This window comes from Chelonoidis abingdonii, chromosome 18, assembly GCF_003597395.2.
Source record: "Chelonoidis abingdonii isolate Lonesome George chromosome 18, CheloAbing_2.0, whole genome shotgun sequence".
Lineage (NCBI taxonomy): Eukaryota > Metazoa > Chordata > Testudines > Testudinidae > Chelonoidis > Chelonoidis abingdonii.
Genome location: NC_133786.1, coordinates 9781141 through 9802394, shown reverse-complemented (window position 1 = coordinate 9802394; position 21254 = coordinate 9781141). Strand labels below are relative to the sequence as shown.

The following is a 21254-nucleotide window of genomic DNA, read 5'->3' as shown; positions in this document are numbered from 1 at the left end:
GGGTCCAGGCATTTGTTTTACACGCTCTGTAAAGCACCATGTCGGCTCATGGCATTTTTATAGATCACTAATCCTCTTGTCCTTCTCCTTCCCTCTTCCTCTTCAGATGGTTCTGCCTCCCAGGTTCAGCAACTTCCCAACTCTCAGGTACTGTGGCCTGACGAAGCGGTCTCCCTCCGCAAGAAGAAGAGACACTCTCGTCAGGATCCCTTCGCTCGCCTCTCTGCGTTGAAGGATGACCTTTGCCACCGGCAGCTCCCTGAGGACCAGACAGCTATTCTCAACAGCGTGGACCACGATGATTCTGGCGGGCATGCCACCTTACTTTAGCATAGCGCCAGCGAGAGAAGGTTCAAAGAGAGGGGGAAGGAGGGAGAGAGATCATGAGCTACAGACACATGTGGGGAGAGACAAGGTGTGAGCTTCAGCCTGGGTTCTCATACCAACAAGCTGAATGTTTGGTATCACATCCAGGGAACCCAGCATCCAGGCTTTGACCACTGGGAGAGGCTCTCCCCTTCATAGGACACCTTCCATTTAGTGCAGATCATGAGGGCAGTGGGGGGGTGGCAGGGAGGAATATCCCAAATTACAGGGATGGAGGGGAAAATACCCCCGCCTCTCACACCCCCTGCCATTTGGAACAGGAAAAGGTGAGGTTGGGATTTGCAGGGCTCAGAGTGAGAAGGATTCAAACTCAGTGTTGTCATAAGAATCTGTTGTCCCTTGAATCCCCCCCTCTCCGCTACGGCTTCAGTTTTATGAGTGCTAGAAGAGGGATGAGATTGTACATCCTGGTTTCCAAAAGTATGTATAGCTTAAAAAAATATGCAGATTACAATGTATATTTATACAGTGTGTATTTAGGTAGGAACATGGAAGTAAGCAAATGGCCTGAATTCACAGGAATCATTTGGATTCCACAGAAAACAATGAAGTGACACAGAACAATCCAGATTGGAACTGATGACCCAGTTAATCTGATAATTTTGTAATGTATTATTCTAAAATAATCCCAGAAAACTTTACCAGTGCAAATCTCATTGGCTCTCCACCTTTTTACCTGAGGATGATGGGTAACAAAAACACAAATGATCTTTTACTTCTGTCCAACCCCCACCCCCCTCAAACTCCAGAATAAGTAGATGTGTGGAATCGTGCAAGGTCCCGTACATGCACACTCTCAAAACTTGTTAATTTATGGTACCATCTCTTCGCAAACCTGCAAAGATCGGGGTGGAAGGCGGAATTTAAATCGAAGGATCTTCTGTCTCAAACTAGACTTTGTCAACTTTGAGGAGGGGGTATAGATTGCCAATTTATTATTATTCTTAGTAATGTTCTGTACTTCACTTTGTAAAATTAATGAAGTCTTAGAATACAAGATCTCACTATAGGAGTGTTTGCATTTTTTAACCTTTGTTGCAAAGTGAGGAGAGAGAACTGATTTTTTTTTTTTTTTTCCCCCCCGTGTAGTGTGTGAATGGAAATGGTTCAACTGGTGTACCCCCCCCCGCCACAAAAAAGTGTGAACTTCAGTCTGCATCTTCCAGTCTATTGCCCCACTGATGAATGTAAATAGGGCATACACAACAACGCCTGAGAGAGAGCTTTTGGAAGGTAACTTTTGGTCCCCAGGGCTGAATAATTGCTTCCGGCTGCAAGCAGTAGAAACAAATTCTGTCACCTTGCATCCATTCTAAATACGTTGCTGATATATCCCCTCCCCTGTTCCACCTCCACCCCAGTTTTAGAATGAATATGATAGATGCATTGGGTTTTAACACTCCGAGGATTCAGTCTGAGGAGTTATGGTCTCCTCCTTTGACCAATGCCATTCCAGTTCTTCACCAGAGTGTATTTTCTACTCAAATTAGTTGGACTGATTCATATGTCCATCAGTTTCTCTCTGGATTGCATTGGTCTATATACAAGGGGCAACTCTGGTGTAGTGAATGGAATGTGAGGCTAGGAGTCAGGATCCCTGGGTTCTATTCCTGGGTCAGCCACTGACTCATGTGGCCTTGGGCAAGTCACTTAACCACTCTGTGCCTCAGGTTCTTCAACTGTAAAATGGAGATAATGATACTTAAGCTCCTTTATAAAGCACCTAGAAGTCTACAGATGAAAAGTGCTATATAAATGTGAAGTATTATTATATTCCTATATTTTGGCACTTTCTAAGTGGCAAGATCAAACAGTGCATCCAGGTCTTCGTGCGTTTCTTCCCTTGTGCTGGAGTGCTAAGATCATAGCCTGCCTGGGAATAAAACAATTACACTTAAAGTATTTCACATGGGTGTTTTTGCTTTAAGTGAATTCAGGATGTAGAAGGTCTCAGGTGAATCCTGGGAGGACCGAGGTACTTCTTTGCACAGAATCTCCAAGGCACAGGATTTTCACTTGTATACTTCCCAAGGTTGATTTTTTTTCCAAGTGGGGTGGCCACAACATTTTCACCAGTCTTGCTATGGTTAACACATGCTTTGACTATTATTCTTGCTAACGGTTGAACCTCAAAGGGCTCAGTGGTTTGGAGAAGCATCCAGGAGTTTCAGATGCTTTGTAAAAATGAACAGTTTAGATCAAGCAATATCAGTGAGTCAAGCTGTTTTGGTGAAATTTAAAAATTTCACCTAGAAATATCCCAAGATGACTTGTTTGTTAAGGTTTTTGTTTCCAGTCTCATCAGATGTTCAGAAACAACAATAAAAATTACTGAACACTGTCAAATCTCAAAATCCTGATGAGGTTCAAACTACATCAGAGAGAACTCTGTGATAAACAGTGGTTTTTTTTCCAACTTAAAAAATGCCATCCAAAATGAGACAAATTTGCTCACAAGGGAGAGGAGGATACTCTGAGTACAATCTGAATCTCGAGTGCGGATTGGGGCATTATGGCAAGTTTACAGTTGGTGGCTCTGGCTAGGTGAGAAACCAACTCTGTCTGGGGACTGAATGAGTATTTCTTTGTTTTTTAAAGGGTTGGCCTAGACTTAACTAGGCCTGGATTGGATTTCATGTCACTTCCACACAAGGTGTAAAAAATTGAGCCCATATTAGCGCCGGAGAGAAAAACAAGCTAATTTCTAGCCCCAGTCCAACAGGACAGCTGTTTTTTAGAAAGACTTTTTGTCAGTGGGGAAGGAAGCAGTAGATACTGCTTCAAAATCTTCCAGGAACCTCGGTCTGTAAGGTTCCCAATCTATGGGTGTGTACCCACGTATGCTAATGTGTCAAGACTCTGGACACCCTCCTGTTGGTGGCACTGCACAGAGGTAGACTGTTAACTACTGCTTCCTATGTATGGGTGAAATTGGTCCCAGTGCAGAGGTGCAGCACAATGTCTACGCACCACTTAAGTCTTCTTAAAGCTCTATTTTGATGAGGTACGTAGGCCTTCTGCTGACTCTCTGTACAGGGCAAACTTCACTTTGCTTGCAAAGACCCTTCTTTCTTTTGCATGGACGGTTACAAAGCAAGAGCAGGATGTTGACTTTTTGAGCACTTTCTGGGTTAATCATGGTAGCTCTTCATATTAACAGGGCAGTATCTTGGGTCTCTTGGGATGACTGTCTCCAAGACCCTCTCACTGTCCTGACTTATGTAGTCCTAGAGGACTTAAGCGCAGAGATGACTGGCAGAATATGCCAGCTCACTTGGTCAGTCTTCTACGGGTTTGTTTCTTTTGCAGACACTTTGAGCAGAGAGCCCCCTGTTTTCCATGGCCTTCAACCATTAGAGACCTGAAGCTTCTGCCCTCCATCTCTTTCAGCTCTGTGAGCCGTATAGGACCCTGGAAAGGGAAATCCAACCAGTGAGCGTCATGGAAGCATCTTTGCTTTTTCAAACTATTAGTTAACCTTTACAGCTGCCTCCTCCCCGTCTGCTTGACCTTAGCTATTATTGTGGTTGATGTTTGGGGAAGGGGGAGGTGCTGGGCAAGAAGGGAGAAAATACTAGCTCCCTTCAACTATAGCAAATGTTGCCTGTGCTACAGCAAATGGCCTCTCCTTTCATTCTGGAAACTGCTTTCACAACCATCCGGCTTCGATGGCCTACATGGGAGGGGATCTCTTCACCTTGGCAACCTGGGATGGTTGAGCCATGCCAAAGGATGCCAACCGTTCTCCTGTTTTCACCCCGTTGAAAACACTTTGCCTTTTTCTTGGTCCGTTGCAAACACAGCTTTTTAATTAACATGGCAGAAAAATTCCTGGGCCAAATTCCCTTTTTGTAAACCTGTCCTAATAAGAAATTTTTGCTGTTTCATCAGTAAAATTGTGGCCATCCCCCATGGAAATAGCACCTATTTATTGGTTTTCCTGGAAATCCCAGGCAACAAAGTTTCTTGGGAACCGTGAGGCACCACCGACAGCAGGAATGTTTTTCATCTGGCTCTACAGAGCAGTCCTGCTTTGTCAAGAATGTAAATACTACAAGATCATAACATCAAATCCATAGATGTTTTTTTGCACCTTTTGCGAAGCTGGTTTTCCTGCTGTGTAGAATTTTTCTGTGTAAGAATGCTCCTCATCACAATGCTTCAGCTCCATTTCCACATAATCTCAGTTGTCATGTAAAAAAAATTTGGCAACTTTTTCTATTGCAGTTAGGTGTGGTGATTGAGGACATAGGCAGCAATATGTGGGGGATGGGAGTGCAGGTGCACAGCTACCATTTCTGCAAATCGACAGTGAAGTTGTACCGCAGATATATACAATGAGTGTCAGCCGTGTAAGTACAGAACCAACTGACTGAAGCAGGAAAAGTTAGATTATGACTTTAGTAGTTGTATTTAAATGTGACTATATCTTAGACTTCCTTTTAAAACTGAGGGAGGGAGGAGCCAAGCAGAACTTCCTCCTTTGCTTTATTTTGTTAAGCAAATGTATAATCTCCCATGATTGCACCTGAATGGCCTGATGTAACAGTTTTTTCTGCAAAGGGCTAGTTGTTCGGCTCTGAGAAAAGAGAAGAACGGACTAAACTGCTCTGTAAAAGTTGCGGGGGGTCGTCCTCCTGACCTCATCAGAGCGCAGGCATTGTATGGCATTCCAGCCAGCCCTGCAGATCTGTTTTGAAAAATTTAGGCCTAACTCTTTGAAACTCAAATTTGCATTGCAAATCTGTTCTTTGTTGAGGACATCACATCTTATGTTTATAAGCAAAATGTGCTGGTGTGAGGAGGGAGACTTAGTAAGTGGATTTGGGTGTTAATACGCTGCCCTCAGATGCAGAATTGAGCACCTTGTCTTTTACTCCCAGGTTTCTTGGATCATCTTTTCACTAATACAGCAAGCCCTGGTTATGGGAATCTGTGATAATTTTCCAGTATATGGAGCTTGCTACCTGAACAGCAACTGGAATACCTCCTTGGTCACTTACTTCCATTCTCCTGTTGTGAGTTTTGGAGGCAGTTTTCAGTATGTTGAAGGCGCTATGTCTGTTTGTGATGTCTCGGTTTATCTCCGTGGCACTGGACTGTGATTCAGACATACTTTCAGGGAGAATTGGAGTTAATGATCCTGTTTCTAGTTAGGTGTGGAGGAAAAGCAGAGTCAGACATGCATGCAGATCACAGGAAGTTGTGTTGTGATAGCTACTGAACTGCATATGTAATGTAGGCTTGGTAAGTGAAGTTATGCCTTATGAAATGGAACTGAAAGGCCTGGTTTGAGCATAGTACTGGGAGTCAGGATTTCTATTCCCATCACTGCCACTTGCCCAATGCCACAGAGAGCCAGCAAGTCACTTCACCTCACTGCTTCAGTTTCTCCAACTGTAAAATGGGGACAATAATATTTTACCTACCTCACAGGACTGTCGTGAGGATTCATTAGTTACTATTAGTAAAGTCCTTTGAGAATAAGATGGACTAAAAATGCATATTTGATGAGACTATTGTGATGTACATTTGATGGGGCTGGCCAGGGAAGGCTGAAGGACAGAGCTCACCAGTACCACTGCTAAGTCTGCCAGAGAGTCATTCTCTCCTCCTCTTGTTCCAGCCCCTATCGGCTTGGCAGAGAGCCTGAACTGTAATACCAAATTCATTACAGAGATGGAACAGGATTTTTCCAACTTAGTACAACGTATCAAGAAGGTGCAAGATTGTCTGGGCAATAAGCAAAAATCATGGCATTTGTTCAGGTACATTCTTGAAGAAATTGGATTTCAGAGGCCCTAAATGGTGAGATTCTGGTCCCCAATTCACAGGTGTAAATTTGGAGTCCCTCCATTAACTTCAGTAAACTATATAACTATAAAAAGAAATTTATCTTAAATGTACATTTGGGAAACTGTCCCTGTATATTGAGGTCTAATGACAGTCTCATAAAAGCAGAAGCTTGATTTTAATAAATAGTTTCAGAGAGTTAATTGATGGCTATCTAATGAATATGTAATGCACAGCTTAATGTATTATCTGAGCTGTGCTGAGCTGCACCACTGTAGCGGCTGTGGTGTTGGTGTGAGGGATTAGTAAGCACACCTACATGGGGATTTGGCATCTCCTAAAGTGGTTTACTGCATTCCCCTCACTGAATATATGTGGGTACATCCATCTCTCTAAGTCCGCTGCAGTCATTGCTGTTACCCCAGGGGTACATATGGCCGGTTCTCCAGACTCGGATGTGTTTTATGCCCGGTAACTTTGCTTTCCTTCTGAACTTGCTCTTTGAGACACAAACCATTTTTGTAATTGCTACTTATTGTTGGGAAAGGAGGAGAGAGAAGTCCCTACCCACCCCAAGGCCTTTAGGGGTCAGAGAGATTAAGGAGGCGAGTGGATGGAGAGAGAACATGGACATGGTTAGTTTTCTCTAGCACGTTTGAGTCTCATGCTGCTGCTGTTTTAGAGTTGCCACCTGGACAGCATCAGCCTGAGTGGATTGGTTGGGGTTTTAGAAAACTAATATTTGTTACAATTGTTAGAATTTGTATTTCTTCAACTTTTTTGTCCTATGTCCCCATGAGGTAGCTGAGATCCCCCTGGATCATCCTTGCTGGCTGTCCTGACATTCAGGGACCGAACCTCCAGTGGAAGGGCTTAGTCTTCAATAACCATGAGGAGAGGAGTCCCTCCAAAATAAGTTTTTTCAGACATTGCTATGTGAGCTGGGTCTGTTTATTGGTGGCAGTTTCTTTTGTTTTTCCATTTGCCCTTCCATTTGGGTGGTGGAAGCTTTCAATGAGCAAGTTGGGGGGTGGGTGGGAGCCAGGCCGATGAGCCCAATTTAGGATGATTACATTCGGAATTAATTTTTTTCCTGGCGATCACTAGTGCAGAAATCCAACACTTCTGGACTGTCAGGCCAGAAAGGAGAGGCAAAAACTAGTAAAACTTCCTGGCTCATTTAACAGATGCTGTTTGTAGCAGCTTGGGTGGCTCCCTCTGATCTGCCCTCTTTATCTAAATGGTGAGGGTTCATGAGCACTACTTTGATTTGGCAGCTGCTGTTGGTGCAGTGGATTTTAATGCTCAGTGTTAGCTGCTGGGAAACGTAACTAACCCCAGCCCGAGTCAACAGCTGTCCATTGCTTTTGGCTAGGAGTCATCAGCAAAAGGAGGCAGTATCACCCTCTGCCAGTACACCGCACACGTGGATGCACGTAGGTGACTTGTCCCCTTTCGTTTTAGTGGTAGGCAAGAACCAAATCCTTGGATCCAAACACATCTGAACTTCGAGAAGTTCGGATCCAAGTCCAAACGTGATGGCTCAGGCCTGTCTGTATTGGGATTTGGAGGCTGTAGAAGTACTTTCCCAGTGAGGCTGGACCAATCAACTCCAACTTCCTCTATTTCCTCACTTCTTGTGAACCTCTTGGGGTTCACCAGTCACTCCAGCCCAGAGCTGACAGTTGCTCCTTGTATAGAAAGGAACATTTCTGAAGAACTGAAAAAGAGATGTACATAAGCGCTGTATAAATAGGTAGAGAAACGTAGGAGAAGAGGTAGATGTAGATGCACAGGATTCTGATATATTCGCATGTAAAGGGGACGCTGAGGGTGATGGAGAGGATGTTAGATGTTTTGTATGGCGGGAGGTTGGGAATAAGGAGAGGGAGGAAAGGGGAGAGAAGCAATAAGACTCTGGGCAGGGGATAGGAACAGACAAGGCATGGAGAGCCCCTCCCAGCTACTCCATGTTACAAGGGCCTGACATTCATTTTATTCCTCTCTCCCCAAATCAGGACAGGCTCTTCTTCTTTCTCTAGCCATTGCAAATAATTTAAATCACTGAATCATGGAACGAAGATGGCAGCAATGGGCTACACTGAAGCTAGCTGGCCCAAGGAGCGGGGCGAGGAGCTGCTTGAAAAAGGCATTTAGCCCAGGCCCCATCTGGCCTGAGAAGGAACTGAGGCTAAGCAGCCACTCGTACTGGAGCTAAAAGTCATTGGGCCCCGGGCCCCATGAGGCACCTTTCTACTGAGTCCACAGAGACCTACACCTTCACTTGCTGTTTTGGGTCTTTGCCTTGCATATAGTCTCAGGCAGGGAGAGAGGGCCATTGAACAGTGAGACGGGGAGTGAGCAGGGCAAGTCGGTGGGTGCTCAGCCAGAGTCTTTGTTTCCTCACAGACGTCTGATAGTTTTGAGGTGCATTAAGTGATCCCAGCAGGACAGAGTCCCAGGGATGCTGGGCTGAGAGGGTTCTCACTTGTTTGCTACCTCACATCTGAACTGAGGGCAATTCGGAGTATGGAACACTCACAGCATTTACTGTGCAATCCTCAGAGACTTCATTACTAGGTCTCCGCGTGACCAGGAACAGTATGTGCCAGGAACTGATTACTTGTACCACCCGTCTCTCCATGTGGCTGTGCTGGAAAGTGGACTGTCCGTGCAGTTTCTCACTTGGCAATACAAAAAGGCAGCTTATTTCAGTTTCTGCTCTTAACACAGGAGTTGGGGTGGGTTTGCTTCCTGTAGGCTGGCAAGGGCTAACTCTTCCAGCAGGGCTGTGAGCTGCCACTGGTGCCCAAGCCAATGCCCCAGGAGGCCTCGGGATATCGTTGAAAGCAGCCTGTCCTGCTTTGTGATCCATGCATGCACGTGTGCAGATGCACATGTTGCACACTCTCAGGATCTGTGTGTGCGACATGAAAACAGATGCGTGTCTGTATTGCTAACCCCAGTGTGTGCACGAGCGGGGGTGATGTTTGTGGTGTTAAACAGATATACTTAAAATACAAGGAGAATCGAGAATATCTTGCTGCCAGCTGCATATTAAGATCTGAGTGTGCTCCCTGTGATGTGCATTGAAGTCATTTGTCAGGAATTGTGTTGCGTTGGGGAAAGGGTAATGAATAATAGTTCGGTGGTTCACTGTTTTGATGTCCATTTAAGGGAGAACAAAAGTTGAATTCTGATCTCACTCTGCGTTAACACTAGTGTTTATTCCATTGACTTGACTGGAGTTACTCTAGGCTTACACTAGTCTGTGTGAGAACAGGTTTCCAGGGGTTCAGTAACCAGGTGCAACTCCCATTGACTTCAGTGAGCTTACACTTGCCTATACCAGGTCTGTTTCCCCATGTCTCTGCTTACGTGGTCTCCTGATCATGTTACATCTTTGGGTAGAGGGCCTGTGTCTGATCATCTCTCAAACTGGACTGCCAAAATTGCTGGGCACAGGAAGTGCTGTAGACAGGAAGCATGTAGACGCATGGGAAGGATCAGGAAAGGCATGTATATAAAAATCCTCTCTACAACAAATGCTTTGCTATGTAGTATTTAATGGCACCTCATTTGTTCTGACTTTTTTTAGCATTTTTAAAAACACACATTCAAGTCCTCTAATATAAAATCCAGATTGATTTTACTCTCTGGTCGCTTATGAGAAGTGAAACTGCTCTTTTCAGAAACTTGCTTCCGAGGAGACAGATGATTTGAGAAGTGTAGCATTTTCCATGCCAGATTGCACCAATGCTCAATTGAAACTAATTCCTTCCCATAGTGACTTATGCCAGAAACTTCAGGGAAAGATGAAACCCATATAAAATACCCTGTCATGCAGGGTTCTTATTTGGGGTAGGGGCAGCGGAGGGAGTTTGTGTGGTTTTAGAGTCTCAGATGCTGAGCACAAGACTTCCACAGCTAACATTACTCAAGACCATCACTTGCAAGCTGTGGTGTTATATTTGAGAAACTTGTCCTTGCTGTAACATTTGTGACATTGCAGCAAAATGCCGAACTGGTGCAACGCACCGTGCCAGAGTGATGTGATGCTATCACAACATGGTGGTGGTGTATTTCTGCAAGTTTTCGAATGGCCTGTCACCTTAGCTTGTGGACTTGTTCACCCCTTACATCTCCAAAAAGGCAGCAGTAAGTGTCATGCTCACTGGTCTATCCAAAAGTAGCGTACACTGTATCTGTAAAGGAGGCAGCATTAATTGCTTCATGAAAAGTGAAGTGTGTGTGTGTGTGTGTGTGTGTGTAAACTAGAGATTTGCAAGTTTTTTTGCATAAAAAAATTAGCTAAATTCTGTTCTCGCTTAAACCTTTATAACTTCAGAAGACCTCAGCTGACTTCATTACTGCAAATTTACACCTGCATAATCTAGAGCAGAGTTTAGAACTGTGTATGTGTGCTCTCCAAGACTCTTGAAGAGCAGTTTATTTTAAAGGGACACTATCAACTTCAAAATCACATTGTCATCTGGAAATGTTGTACTTACTATTGCTATAGGTCACCATGAAGGTGATGAGTAACTGAAGTGATTTGTCAGCACTTCGTGTGCAGTCGGTTTCACTGTTTTGTGGGTGGTCAGTTGTCACATGCAGGGTTTTGGAGGGAATTCATTGCGCATGTTTTTCTCGGGGCTCTGCATGAGGGTGAATGCATGGTGAAGCAGAGGGGGGGTGGTCTTAACAGGAAGACTGGGAATCAGGATTGAGTTCCCATCTCCACTGTTGACTTGCTTTTTATTATCTTGTGAGTCACTTCCCTGTTCTGTGCCTCTATTAACCATCTCTCAGACGGGTATGGTGCCTCACAGGGAAGGTTGTGAAGTTAAATTCACTAATGTTTCAGAAGTGCTGTTAGTAAATACAATGCATTAAAGACTCATTACAGCTGAGAAAGCAGTGATGGCCTTGGTGTGTAAGGCAGTGTGCCCTCAAACTAAACTGTGGTTCGGCAAGATTTACACATGCGAGAGATTTGTGTAAATTGGAGAGTTAAATTTAATTTGCACTAGCGGATACTCACTCACTCACTCACTCTATTTCACTTTTGTGGTAGGAAAACAGATCCCTATATGGAATTATTAGTGTCCAGGGGATGCTCATAAAGCCTTATCCTGCTTTCCGAGAAAGGGCTTGAGGCAGTTAGATTTGGATGAGAGATGGGGAAGCTAGGAAGTGAGTTCAGTTTTTCCTTGCCCTCTCTGCAGGATACATTCCATGTGGAGAACATTCTCCGTCAGTTTGTTCTTCTGTTCTTATCAGTGATCCTTTCGGAGATGGATTTTTTCCCCCTCTTGTATTTTAACCGAGTAGACTTCTCAATGCCTGAGTCTCTGTGCCTCATCTTTTGTATGGCAATACGTATCTCACCCGGTTTTGCTTGGTAACCTCAGGACACGTGCAATTGAGAGGTCATCCCCAACCCAAATCCTAAGGGCTCTGGGGGTTTGATAAATGCATGGCTTAGGACTTTAAGTAGGGAGAAGGAGGGGGGAGAAGGATGTGGGTTGGTCTGAGTCTTGGGGATTCAGATGTTGCAAGCATGCTTTTTGGTGGTAAGTTTAAAAAAAAAAAAAAAAGAGTTGGAGCTGAAATCTGCCTTTCCAGTGCCACCATGCAACACAATTTATCCCGGGTATAAACAAGAGGAGGAGAGTTTGGCCCAAGATTTTGAGTGACCAAAACCAAGGTCTCTCTCACAAAGCAGGAGGGCTTCTTTTCCATTCCTTTTGAGGTCACAGGATAAAACTCCCTTGAGAAGTAAACAGACCTGTAGGGGCTATACATCTCCCTTCGAGAAGTTGATCCTGGGGCCTGAAACTGCAAGTATGTCCCCTGTTGTTTCTGAAACACCAGGCAACAATTAAACCAGCTTGACAGGTCAGTGTCTGTATGACCCCATAAATATGTGATCTTTATGTATTGAAAACAGCATTGTGTATATACAACTATATAAATATATATTTACTTTCTATTTTAAAGGGAAACAAATAAAAAGTATTTAAAAGAAAGTACTTTATTAATATGCATCCAAAATGTCCAGGAGGCTAGAGAGGAGAGCTGTCGGAGGTGGAGAGAATCGAACAGCAGGAGCAGAGCTAGTATTTTTGAATTGTGTTGCATTTAGAGTTCTCCACTTCTTCATCCATATATAAATATAGACAAATATATAGTAAATCACATAGTTTGCTTTATTTTTGTACCTTATGCTTAGCTCCATTTTGAGCAATACAGTATCTTAGGTGATTGTGGGCTTTGTGATACAACAGATCTTCTGCGTTGTCCAAACAAAATGTCCCAGCTGAAGATGTCCTCTGGATCAGGTGGGTCCATTAGGAATTCATGTGATCTTTTACCCTGGCTGGAAGCATGGGGTATTTGGCAACACAGCTTGTTTGGATTGCTTACTGTATGAGCCTCAAATCTATCCGCTCCACATTAGTCATTGTGATTCGTGCCTGTGGTGCAGCGTATCTGTTCTGTGAAGTGCATTTAAGTTGTCGCTTATGTATACTATCTCTTTGGAGTAAAAAGAAAAATAACTGGGGGGAGCGGGTAGTGAATGGAAAGTGGGGAAGGGGAGTGTTTAAAAAAATTAACTGAAGGGGGAAGAATGGCTGATGTAGAGTCACCAGACCACTATAAGCTGGGTGTGCAGACCTTGCGGAGTATTATGGCATTCGTTTTTATCATGTGCGTCTTCTGAACGGAGATGCAGGCTTGTGGATGCCTATTCTAGGACTCGTCTTGTGCGTGGAAAGGAAATCTGCTGCTACTGTGAATTAGGACTGACTGCAATGAGGAGACGGTGCCTGTAGCTGTAGTTCTGCTTTAGGCAGTGTTTGAAGTTTGTTTTTCAGAGAAGGGAATTTGTACTTTATTTTTAAAGCCGTTTATTGGAAAACAAATGAGCCTTTTTGTTTTAGATTAAGAGATCCAAGTCCTTAACACCTCCTGCAATTACCATCAGAGTGGGATGGCTCTGTTTTCACCGCCAAGCCAGGCAGCCTCTGCATTGGATGAGCTGGATCTGGAATGATCTGAGAGAGAGGTTGGATTTGGTAATGTCAAAGATGATACTGTTCTGCAGCTGTGTTCTGGGCCCCTCCTGAGTTTCTCCAGATGTAGTAGGTCCTAGAAGGGGCACGCCATTACCTCATTATGGTTTCCATTGGTTACCAAGCCTTGTAGGCCCTTTGTCTTTTAAGAACGTTGGTTGCCTTTACAAAACCTGCAGAGAGCTCAGCATCTTATAACAGGATGGATTGGGGCTGAGGGCAGCTGTAGCTGACAAAGAGATTTTGTTCAGCATATTGGAATGGAGCAGCTCTCAGCAGCTGTGGACTTTTTCCACTGGAGGCCTCCAGTTTTCAGGGGATCCTTGGTGGAAGTAAGGCTTTAAATGGATTTAATTTTTGTAAGCTTGGGAAGGCCATGGAGGGTTCTGATGTTTGCAGAGAGTCCCTCATGTGGCCTCTAGACAGGCTCAGTTGGGGGCATGTTGTCTGTAGGTTTCACCCATGTAATTCAGTTGCCAACTGTAGCAGGGCATCATCTATGTAGATACTTGTATACCTGTTCTAAAAGGATTGTACACTTGGAAGCCTCAGTGGGTGTCCTCTGGAACTGTGTTTTCCTGTCCCTCTCACCAGGCTGGCCAAAGCCAAGGTATCCTGCCTGTGGTACAAGCAGAGTTTTAGAGGTGTAGTTTCAGCTCACCACAATTCCTCTTGGCCTGCAGGGTGAATTCCATGAAATAACACGCAATTCCTGAACGAGAACAAAACTTCACTTCCTTCCTGCTGGAGTTTTAAAGGGGCAAGACTGATAACTGCATTGCAGGTGCAATGGAGCCTACTACTGAAGTTGTCTTCAATTTTTCTTCAAAGCAATATTGAACCAAACACACACGAACATAACTCAGAATCTGGGCATGAGAGAGAGGGCGGGTCAAGCCTGAAGGTAATTTCTGAATGACGTGAAATACACTCTCTTTTTAAACTTAAGGTAAGGATCCCCACTCTGGGTTTCCACTGCAAGTTCCTGTTGCTGCCGCCCCACCCCCGTGGCATACACATAGATTGCACAGGCAGAGAAGAGCAGAAGATGGTACTGAAATCTGCAGTGTAGTTCAGAAAGAAGTTTTCACAATTCTGAGGGATTATCTGTTTGACAGGTGAGCCAAACAAACGGTGGTTCCGTTGAGGCTAGCAGCAACACACCTGTGGTCTTCTCTAAGACCAGGGATTGGCTCAAGACCTTGAGAAATGTGGGGCCTGCCTGCAGGAATGAGCAGAAGGAAGTCCTGAGTTCTAATCCTGACTCTGACACTAGTTTCCCAGAGTGCCTTTGGGCTTGTACAGTGGGAACCAACCTTGCCTGCTTACCTTGTAAGATTGAGAATTAATGAGTTAATGTTTGTGCAGAGCTCTGAAGCTGGAATCTTGGCCTTGAGTAAGTTCCAAGTATTATTATTGTGGACTTGAGGCTTCCAGCTTTTGGCTTACTCTACCTCTTATTCTCTTCCTCTCTGGGCATCTGACTCTGCACCACTGGAGTCAGTGGGAGCAGGAGCCAGCCCTAAATGAATGAGAAAGCATTTGCTACTGTTTCCATTATGCTCGGAGGTCGGTGGCTTGGTGAGAACCCCCAGCAGGTCCAGTATGCATTTTCTTTGGAATTGTTGTCTAACTTTGACAAAGGGAGGCTGAGCTGGTGGCCAGATACTGGGCAAAAGGGCCTTGCCCTTCACATAGAAAAAGCAAAAGTGTATCTCAGAGATGCGGTAGTATGAACAGGATTTCTGGGTGTACCTAGCATGGGCTCCGGTTGTGCTCCTCCCATCGTCGGCACTGTATCCTGACTCTCTCTCTCACTGAAAGCTGTTCTGACTCCCTTTGATGTGGCCACGGAATCCCCACAGCTGAGTCCATGTAGAACTGTAAATGTTTGGTCTCTTTCTATTGGAGTTTGGTCAAAGTGTTTTTTCTTTGTGGGTGACTTTCTCTGCACTCTGCAGAGAAACCAGGCCAGCCATCAGTTCACAAGCATGATCTAAAACCTGAAAGAGGCCATGAAAACTCCCATCCTCTTGCCTCTCTCAGGCTGGGTCTCTTCACAGAAATTCCTTTGCCAGTGGGACAGGCGAGTTGCCTAGGGCAGTGGAATTATTCTGTACTTTTTGTGACGTTGACCGTGGGCCTATGAGGGGCATGCAAGCTCCGGATGTCACACTGATCTGTGCTCCTGCAGGCTAGGAGCCGGTTCTGCCCACACTGCTTCAGTTACTTGTCATGAGGTATTCTGGGCTCCAGCTTTGAGAGCCCAGCCAGCAATAGTTTGGCTGACCTGAAAAGCAATGGATTGTGGTTAAACGCACAACTTGTGTCCTCCCTGTCCCCAAATCATGCTTGGCTTCAGAGGAACAGCCACTGGTGGTGGGGCAGGGAGAGATGCATTCTTGAGGGAAACATAATCACCCTTCTCCGTACTGAAAACTCCTAGCAGTCTTTTCTTTTACATATGGCTTCCCAGCTAGGGGAATGGAAAGATGAGGAAAGAGCAACAGTGTAAAAAACTGCAAAATAGACCTCACATCTTTTCCATCCCCTTCTTTACCCCAAAGGGGCTGTACATCAAGTAAATAGGTAACCGGGCAAGGAGTAAGAAATGCACTGGAGGTGGCCTAAGGGCAATCTCCATATAGACCAGGCTCCAGTCCTTTTCTCAAGATCTTATCTTGGAAAATCTCTTTAGTCCCCAAGAAGGCACTGCAGTGTAGTGTGGCAGTATCGTGAACCAGCCCAGTAAGCTCTACTGCATTGCTATCACCAACTCTTCCAAAACGAGCCCCGCGCACCAAGCTCTGTACCAGGGTGACCCCAGCCAGCGAAAGCATGAATGTAACCCGTTCAGGTGGGATAGCAACACTGGGAGCTCAAGCCCTTTGAAACGGTGCAATTTTTTGATCTTTTATTCTTTTTTATACAAGGAGTTGTTCCAATTACAAGCCAAGATTTCTTCAGCACCAATGGCTAAGAGACAAAGAAAAGCATGTTAGATGGCACCGCTAGGTTGCATAGATTATGTGAAGGACTCAACAGTAAGAAGGACAAGGACTTTCCCAGTCACCTTGTTCTCTAGTATTAGCACGCACTTTGAGCTTGGGACACTTAAATTGTGGTGGTGTTTGTTGGCGGCAGGGGTATTAGCAGCTTTCTTGTTTCCTCCATTCCCCTCTACCCCAGAAATCACTTACAGAAAAAAAGAGAAGAAAAATGGAGAAAAGACGTTTACAAAGCACACTTTCTACAGTCGTAATATTGACCCTCTTGATGCCAAATGCAAACCAACGACGCCTCGTTTCCAACCTGATGCTCTAGGGTTTAGAGAGTAATCTCGGAGACGAACATTTGTCTGCGTACTTGTTTACACACCAGCCCCAGTGTCCATCCATCCACCTGTCGTACCCGCTTTGAATATTGCGCATGCTTTTGTCGTCGTTCTTGCAGGATGAAGCGTTTAGGGGATTTGCTTTAAATGGATGTTTGGGGAACTTGAGGATTTTTTTTTTTTTTTTTTTTTAAACCTTAAAAGGACAAATAAGAGGGAGGGGGAGCGAACACAGTTAGTCAAAAAGGCATTTCAGTAAGGCCCCCGCTTCTGGCGCCCACAGTGTGCCTACGTGTAAGCCCCTTATAGGATCAGAAGTAAGGGAGGGTGAGTTTACAGCTTTTTCTGAGCACTCCTTTGCCTTCCATCTACCATGTGGCTTCTCGTTTGGAGTGCTTCATCCATCCTCCTACCCAGATGCACTTAAAGGGCCAACCTTACTTTTCACGTCCCACTCCTGCGACTGCCCAGTGTTTTTTCACAAAGGCCAGTGCAAAACATGAGGGCTGCTGACTGCAGAATGGATCTGGACGGGCTAATAACCTTGGGGACGCCTTTTTCTCCTTCACTTTGTTTCCTCTATAGGCTTCACATACACGTCCTCCCTTCTCCCCCATTGTCAATAACTACATCGGCTTCTTTCTAGAACGATCTTGCTCTGGGGCAGGGATGGAGTGCCCAGCACTCTTAGTCTCAAAATTTAAAAAAAGACAGCTTAAGACTTTCTGTACAACTGTGGACTTTCTGTTTTGGATTTCTCTTGTGGGAAAGCCGTACAGAATTTTAATAACAAATGATCACCTTCCTATTGGTCTCTTGAGTCATCCTATGGAGTTTTAATAGAAAATTATATCCCTATAGAATTCTGTAGGATAGTTTGAAACTCCTATGTTAAGCTTATCATTTTCTATTCAGTGGATACGTTTTTTAGAGTCTGTGGAACCCTGTTAAATTTCCATAGACCCCTATTGGTTTAATTCCCCGTTAAACCGGTGGGATTTTCTTCAGAACGCCAAGTGATCTTCTGGTGTGTAGGGTCTTCTATTTCCTTTTTTAAAAAAACAAAACACTTGCCTATCATTAAAAATGACTTTAACCCTTGAAGAAACCATTCAACCTCGTTTCCATTTCTTGAATGTCGAGTATTACAATGTATAACACACATTAGGGTGCTCTTTGGTGCTGTTTAAATGGTAGCCAGTGGAACTGACTTTTTTAATAATAGTAATAAAAGAAACACTAGTCCCACTGGTTCCTTAATGTTCATTGTTGTGGTTTTCTTTCTTTTCTTAATAACAGTTAGTGATCTGAACTGTGATATTGGTTACTGACATGTGCACGTCAAACTCTTAGTCGCTCTGTCTGTATAATGACAGTGCCGGCGGCTACTGCAAGTTGGGGTGGCTGTGTAATCGTTTAACAATAGTTTGACTGTTTTCATTGTGTTTTTTAAATTGCACAGATGCACACAGCAAAAATATTCAACCTGAGCCCGAATGGCAACTAGAGGGTTAATTTTTAACTTCAGGTATGTTATTCAAAAGAATAAAATTAAAAAAAAAAAAAAAAGAGAGAGAAACAGAACACTATTTTTTCAGTAAGCTTTTTTTTCTGTAAATGATTTAGAAATAAATCCAAGACATGATGGTGCTGTACCAAAGCCTTATACAAAACTTAATTCTGCGCTCTATATAATCTCTCTCTAGCTGTATTGATGCTCTCAGCCTCTGTTTTTGTGAAGGTCTGTGAAATACCAGCAGGGGGCAGTAAGGACTGGGACGTGGTCCTGGAAGTTTAGCTAGCGATGATGCTTTTGTCACTTGGGAGCCCAGGGCAGGAGCCTTCATTTCTGCTGGGGGAGGACATTGGTTAAATTTTGTTCAGTTCCTGACTTTGTAATGAGGGGAGGAAACAGAGATGCTCTCCCCAACTGGGTGCTAATCTTTTCTTGGCAGACAAATGTAACCTCCTGGGGGATAAGGACAACTCCTCTCCCCTCCCTGACTGCCTCCCGGGAAGCTGACTACGCAGAGAACCCCCAGGAAGCTGAGTGTTTCCCTTTGAGTCTTTGGGGCCCACTTCATTTCCCTCTCTCTGATGCACCGTGCTTTTGACATCAGTGGATATGCCAATGTGTTACGGAGAAGGGAATTTCCCACTAGTGGGAATGCAACCCGCCAGTACTGAGAAATCTTCCAACTCAGCCATTCTGGCACTATACCTCATTTGGCCAAAGCAGACACAGACCTTCCCTGGTTCTCTGTCAGTATCTAGCACCTCCCCCCCCGCCAACACTTTCTTTCCCTATCCCAAATGAAGAGCTAACCTGCTTGGCATTCACTGGAGGCAGCTCCTAGCTGCTTCTAGTTTTGTGGCTCTAAGCAATAAACTCACTCTGTCTGCCAAGGATGTTGGGCCCCTTAGGCACCTGGACTACTGCCAATTTAAAAACATAGTCTAATAAACATTGGAGGAGAATTAATTTGAAGCCCTGCCTTAATGTGACTGGCTTGTCCCCAGACCTTCACTTGCTGGTATTTTAAGGCCTGCTGAGTACTAAACGACTCATCACCAGTAACATTGCATGTCCATAGATTGGTTGTGTTTTTTTTTAAATATACCCAGTTAAGAAATTATGGCAGTGTTGGAATGTTAATTGAAACTAGCCATTCTGTAGGAGAATGATGGGTTTTGGAATTGATCAAGTTTAACATTTAATTGCTCCTCATGTAACATTACGTTGCTTCAGAAATGTTTTGTATTTTGATATAAATAAATATTTGCTTAAAAAATGGTAGCATGAGGCCTTTGTTCATCTTTAGTTTCTTGGTGTTTTGGTTATAACTCCCAGCTCTGGGGTCATGTGCTCTTGTGAAATCCCTTCAGCTCTCTAGTGACATCTCTTCAGTCAGTGTTCCAGCTGATGAGACTTTGGGAAGATTCATCACTGTCCTGTTGGTAATGTTGAGTGAAACTTCCCTGGTTCATGTGTTGTTGCTACCATTGGGGTGAGCGACTGGAGAATTCTGATTTGGGAACATCTTACAGTCACGTTACCCTCATGCAGCAAAAGTGTAAATGATGACAGGGCTCAAGAGAAGAAACTGAACTGAAGTTCTGGGCCCGCCTAGAAAGCGCTGTCCGCTCCAGCTACCTCTCCGCAGCCTTAAAGAGAGAAGGTTCCTGGTGTCCCCAGTGTTCACATAGCTGGGACACTGCTGGCTATTACCGAGTGCTGCCAGATCAGTCATGGCAGAAGTCTGACCTTTCAGAGGAGCCCTGGGAAGTCTATGGGAATAGACACTCGGAACTGAACTAAACCATTGGCTCCAACCTTCCTTTTCTTGGAATCCCCCTTTTGATAGACTGGTGGTCATCTCCTCAGGTTATGCCCTGGCACAGTTACTGTGTCCCCATGTTTTGTTTTGTTTTGTTTTTTTTGCCATCAACCACACAATCGTTAGCTCTAATGAGTTAATGGCAGCTTGACACCTAACTTCCAACTATGCCGCTAAAAGCAGAGGGTTTTATATTTTGTTCTTGCTTCAAATATGAGCAACATTTTGAAAACCCCAACATTTTGAGCAGAGTTGAGCAATTTTTCCTGTACAAGTACTTCTCCATCTAGGCATGTCAGAAAAGGGCTTGTGTGGTGTTTTACTGTGCACAGAGTGTAGGGAGCAAGGCCCTGTACCAAAAAGCAATTTAGCAGCTTTCAACCTGGAAGATCCCTAAGTTCTTTCCAAAACCTGTACTGGAACCACTTTGCCCATTGCTAAAATGCAGACACCTCTAGTGTGGGATACGACAGCTGTTTTCACAGCGACGTGACACAGAATGTGAAGATATCCATAAAAGCTGCTGCAAGGATTTACGGGGGTAGACGGCAATACCTAACAATATCTAGCTAGCTAGAAACTGGCATGTCCTCAGGGGAATGGGGTTAATACCTCATCTTTTGTGAACAATACCATGGGATCTTTACTGCCCAGTGCCTCCGTTTTATGGATCTTGTGGAAAAGATGGCACCTCCAGTAGCACAGTGCCTCTGAGCAACATGCTGGGGTGTTGGCTCGATGATGAGCCACTGGAAAGGAGATCACCACACCTTCCTGCAGCACCTGGGGGTTCCTTGTTACCCTCCACTAGGAGTAAAATATCTTCCAATAAACACACTTGCCTCAAAAACATTGGGTGGCCCCAGGGCTCTGGCCTGGGATTTGTAAGACTCGAGTTCAATTCCCAGCTCCACAGTGTACACCATGTGTGACCCCGGGCAATCACATAGTGCCTCAGTTTCCGCATCTGTAAAATGGGGAGAGCACTTCCCTCCTTGACGAGGGCTGGGAGGGTAGAGCCCGGGGGCTGAGAGGAGTTAGGTGACCTAATGCCACTGACATATTAGGAACCTAACGACTCCCTTAGGTGCTTTTAAAAACCGGCACAGTGCTCCAGCACCCCTGGTGAGGAGAACCTACATACCACAGAGAGGAGGAGCCCAGTAACATCCAAGGAAGGGCTAGAGGCTTCAGAAGGGGAAAACAGAAGCCTCCGCCTTGCCTCTTTTCTGAGTTGGGGGAACAGCACAGGGAGGCACTCAGCTGCTGCTGCCACCTACCATTGTTACAACATCAGCAGTTGCTGTGCCACGGAGCCTGGTG

At 44.7% G+C, this 21254-nt stretch overlaps 1 protein-coding gene across 3 annotated transcripts in view; it reads left to right on the top strand.

Moving 5' to 3' along the window:
* IGSF9B (immunoglobulin superfamily member 9B) overlaps nucleotides 1-1450 on the top strand; it is a 100440-nt gene extending 98990 nt beyond the window's left edge. For all 3 annotated transcript variants that reach the window (XM_032802403.2, XM_032802406.2, XM_032802402.2), the window contains one exon: nucleotides 107-1450. In XM_032802403.2, the coding sequence (XP_032658294.1) occupies nucleotides 107-330 (224 nt within the window). In that variant the 3' untranslated portion in view covers nucleotides 331-1450. The remainder of the gene's footprint in view (nucleotides 1-106) is intronic.
* The last annotated feature ends 19804 nt before the right edge of the window (nucleotides 1451-21254 follow it).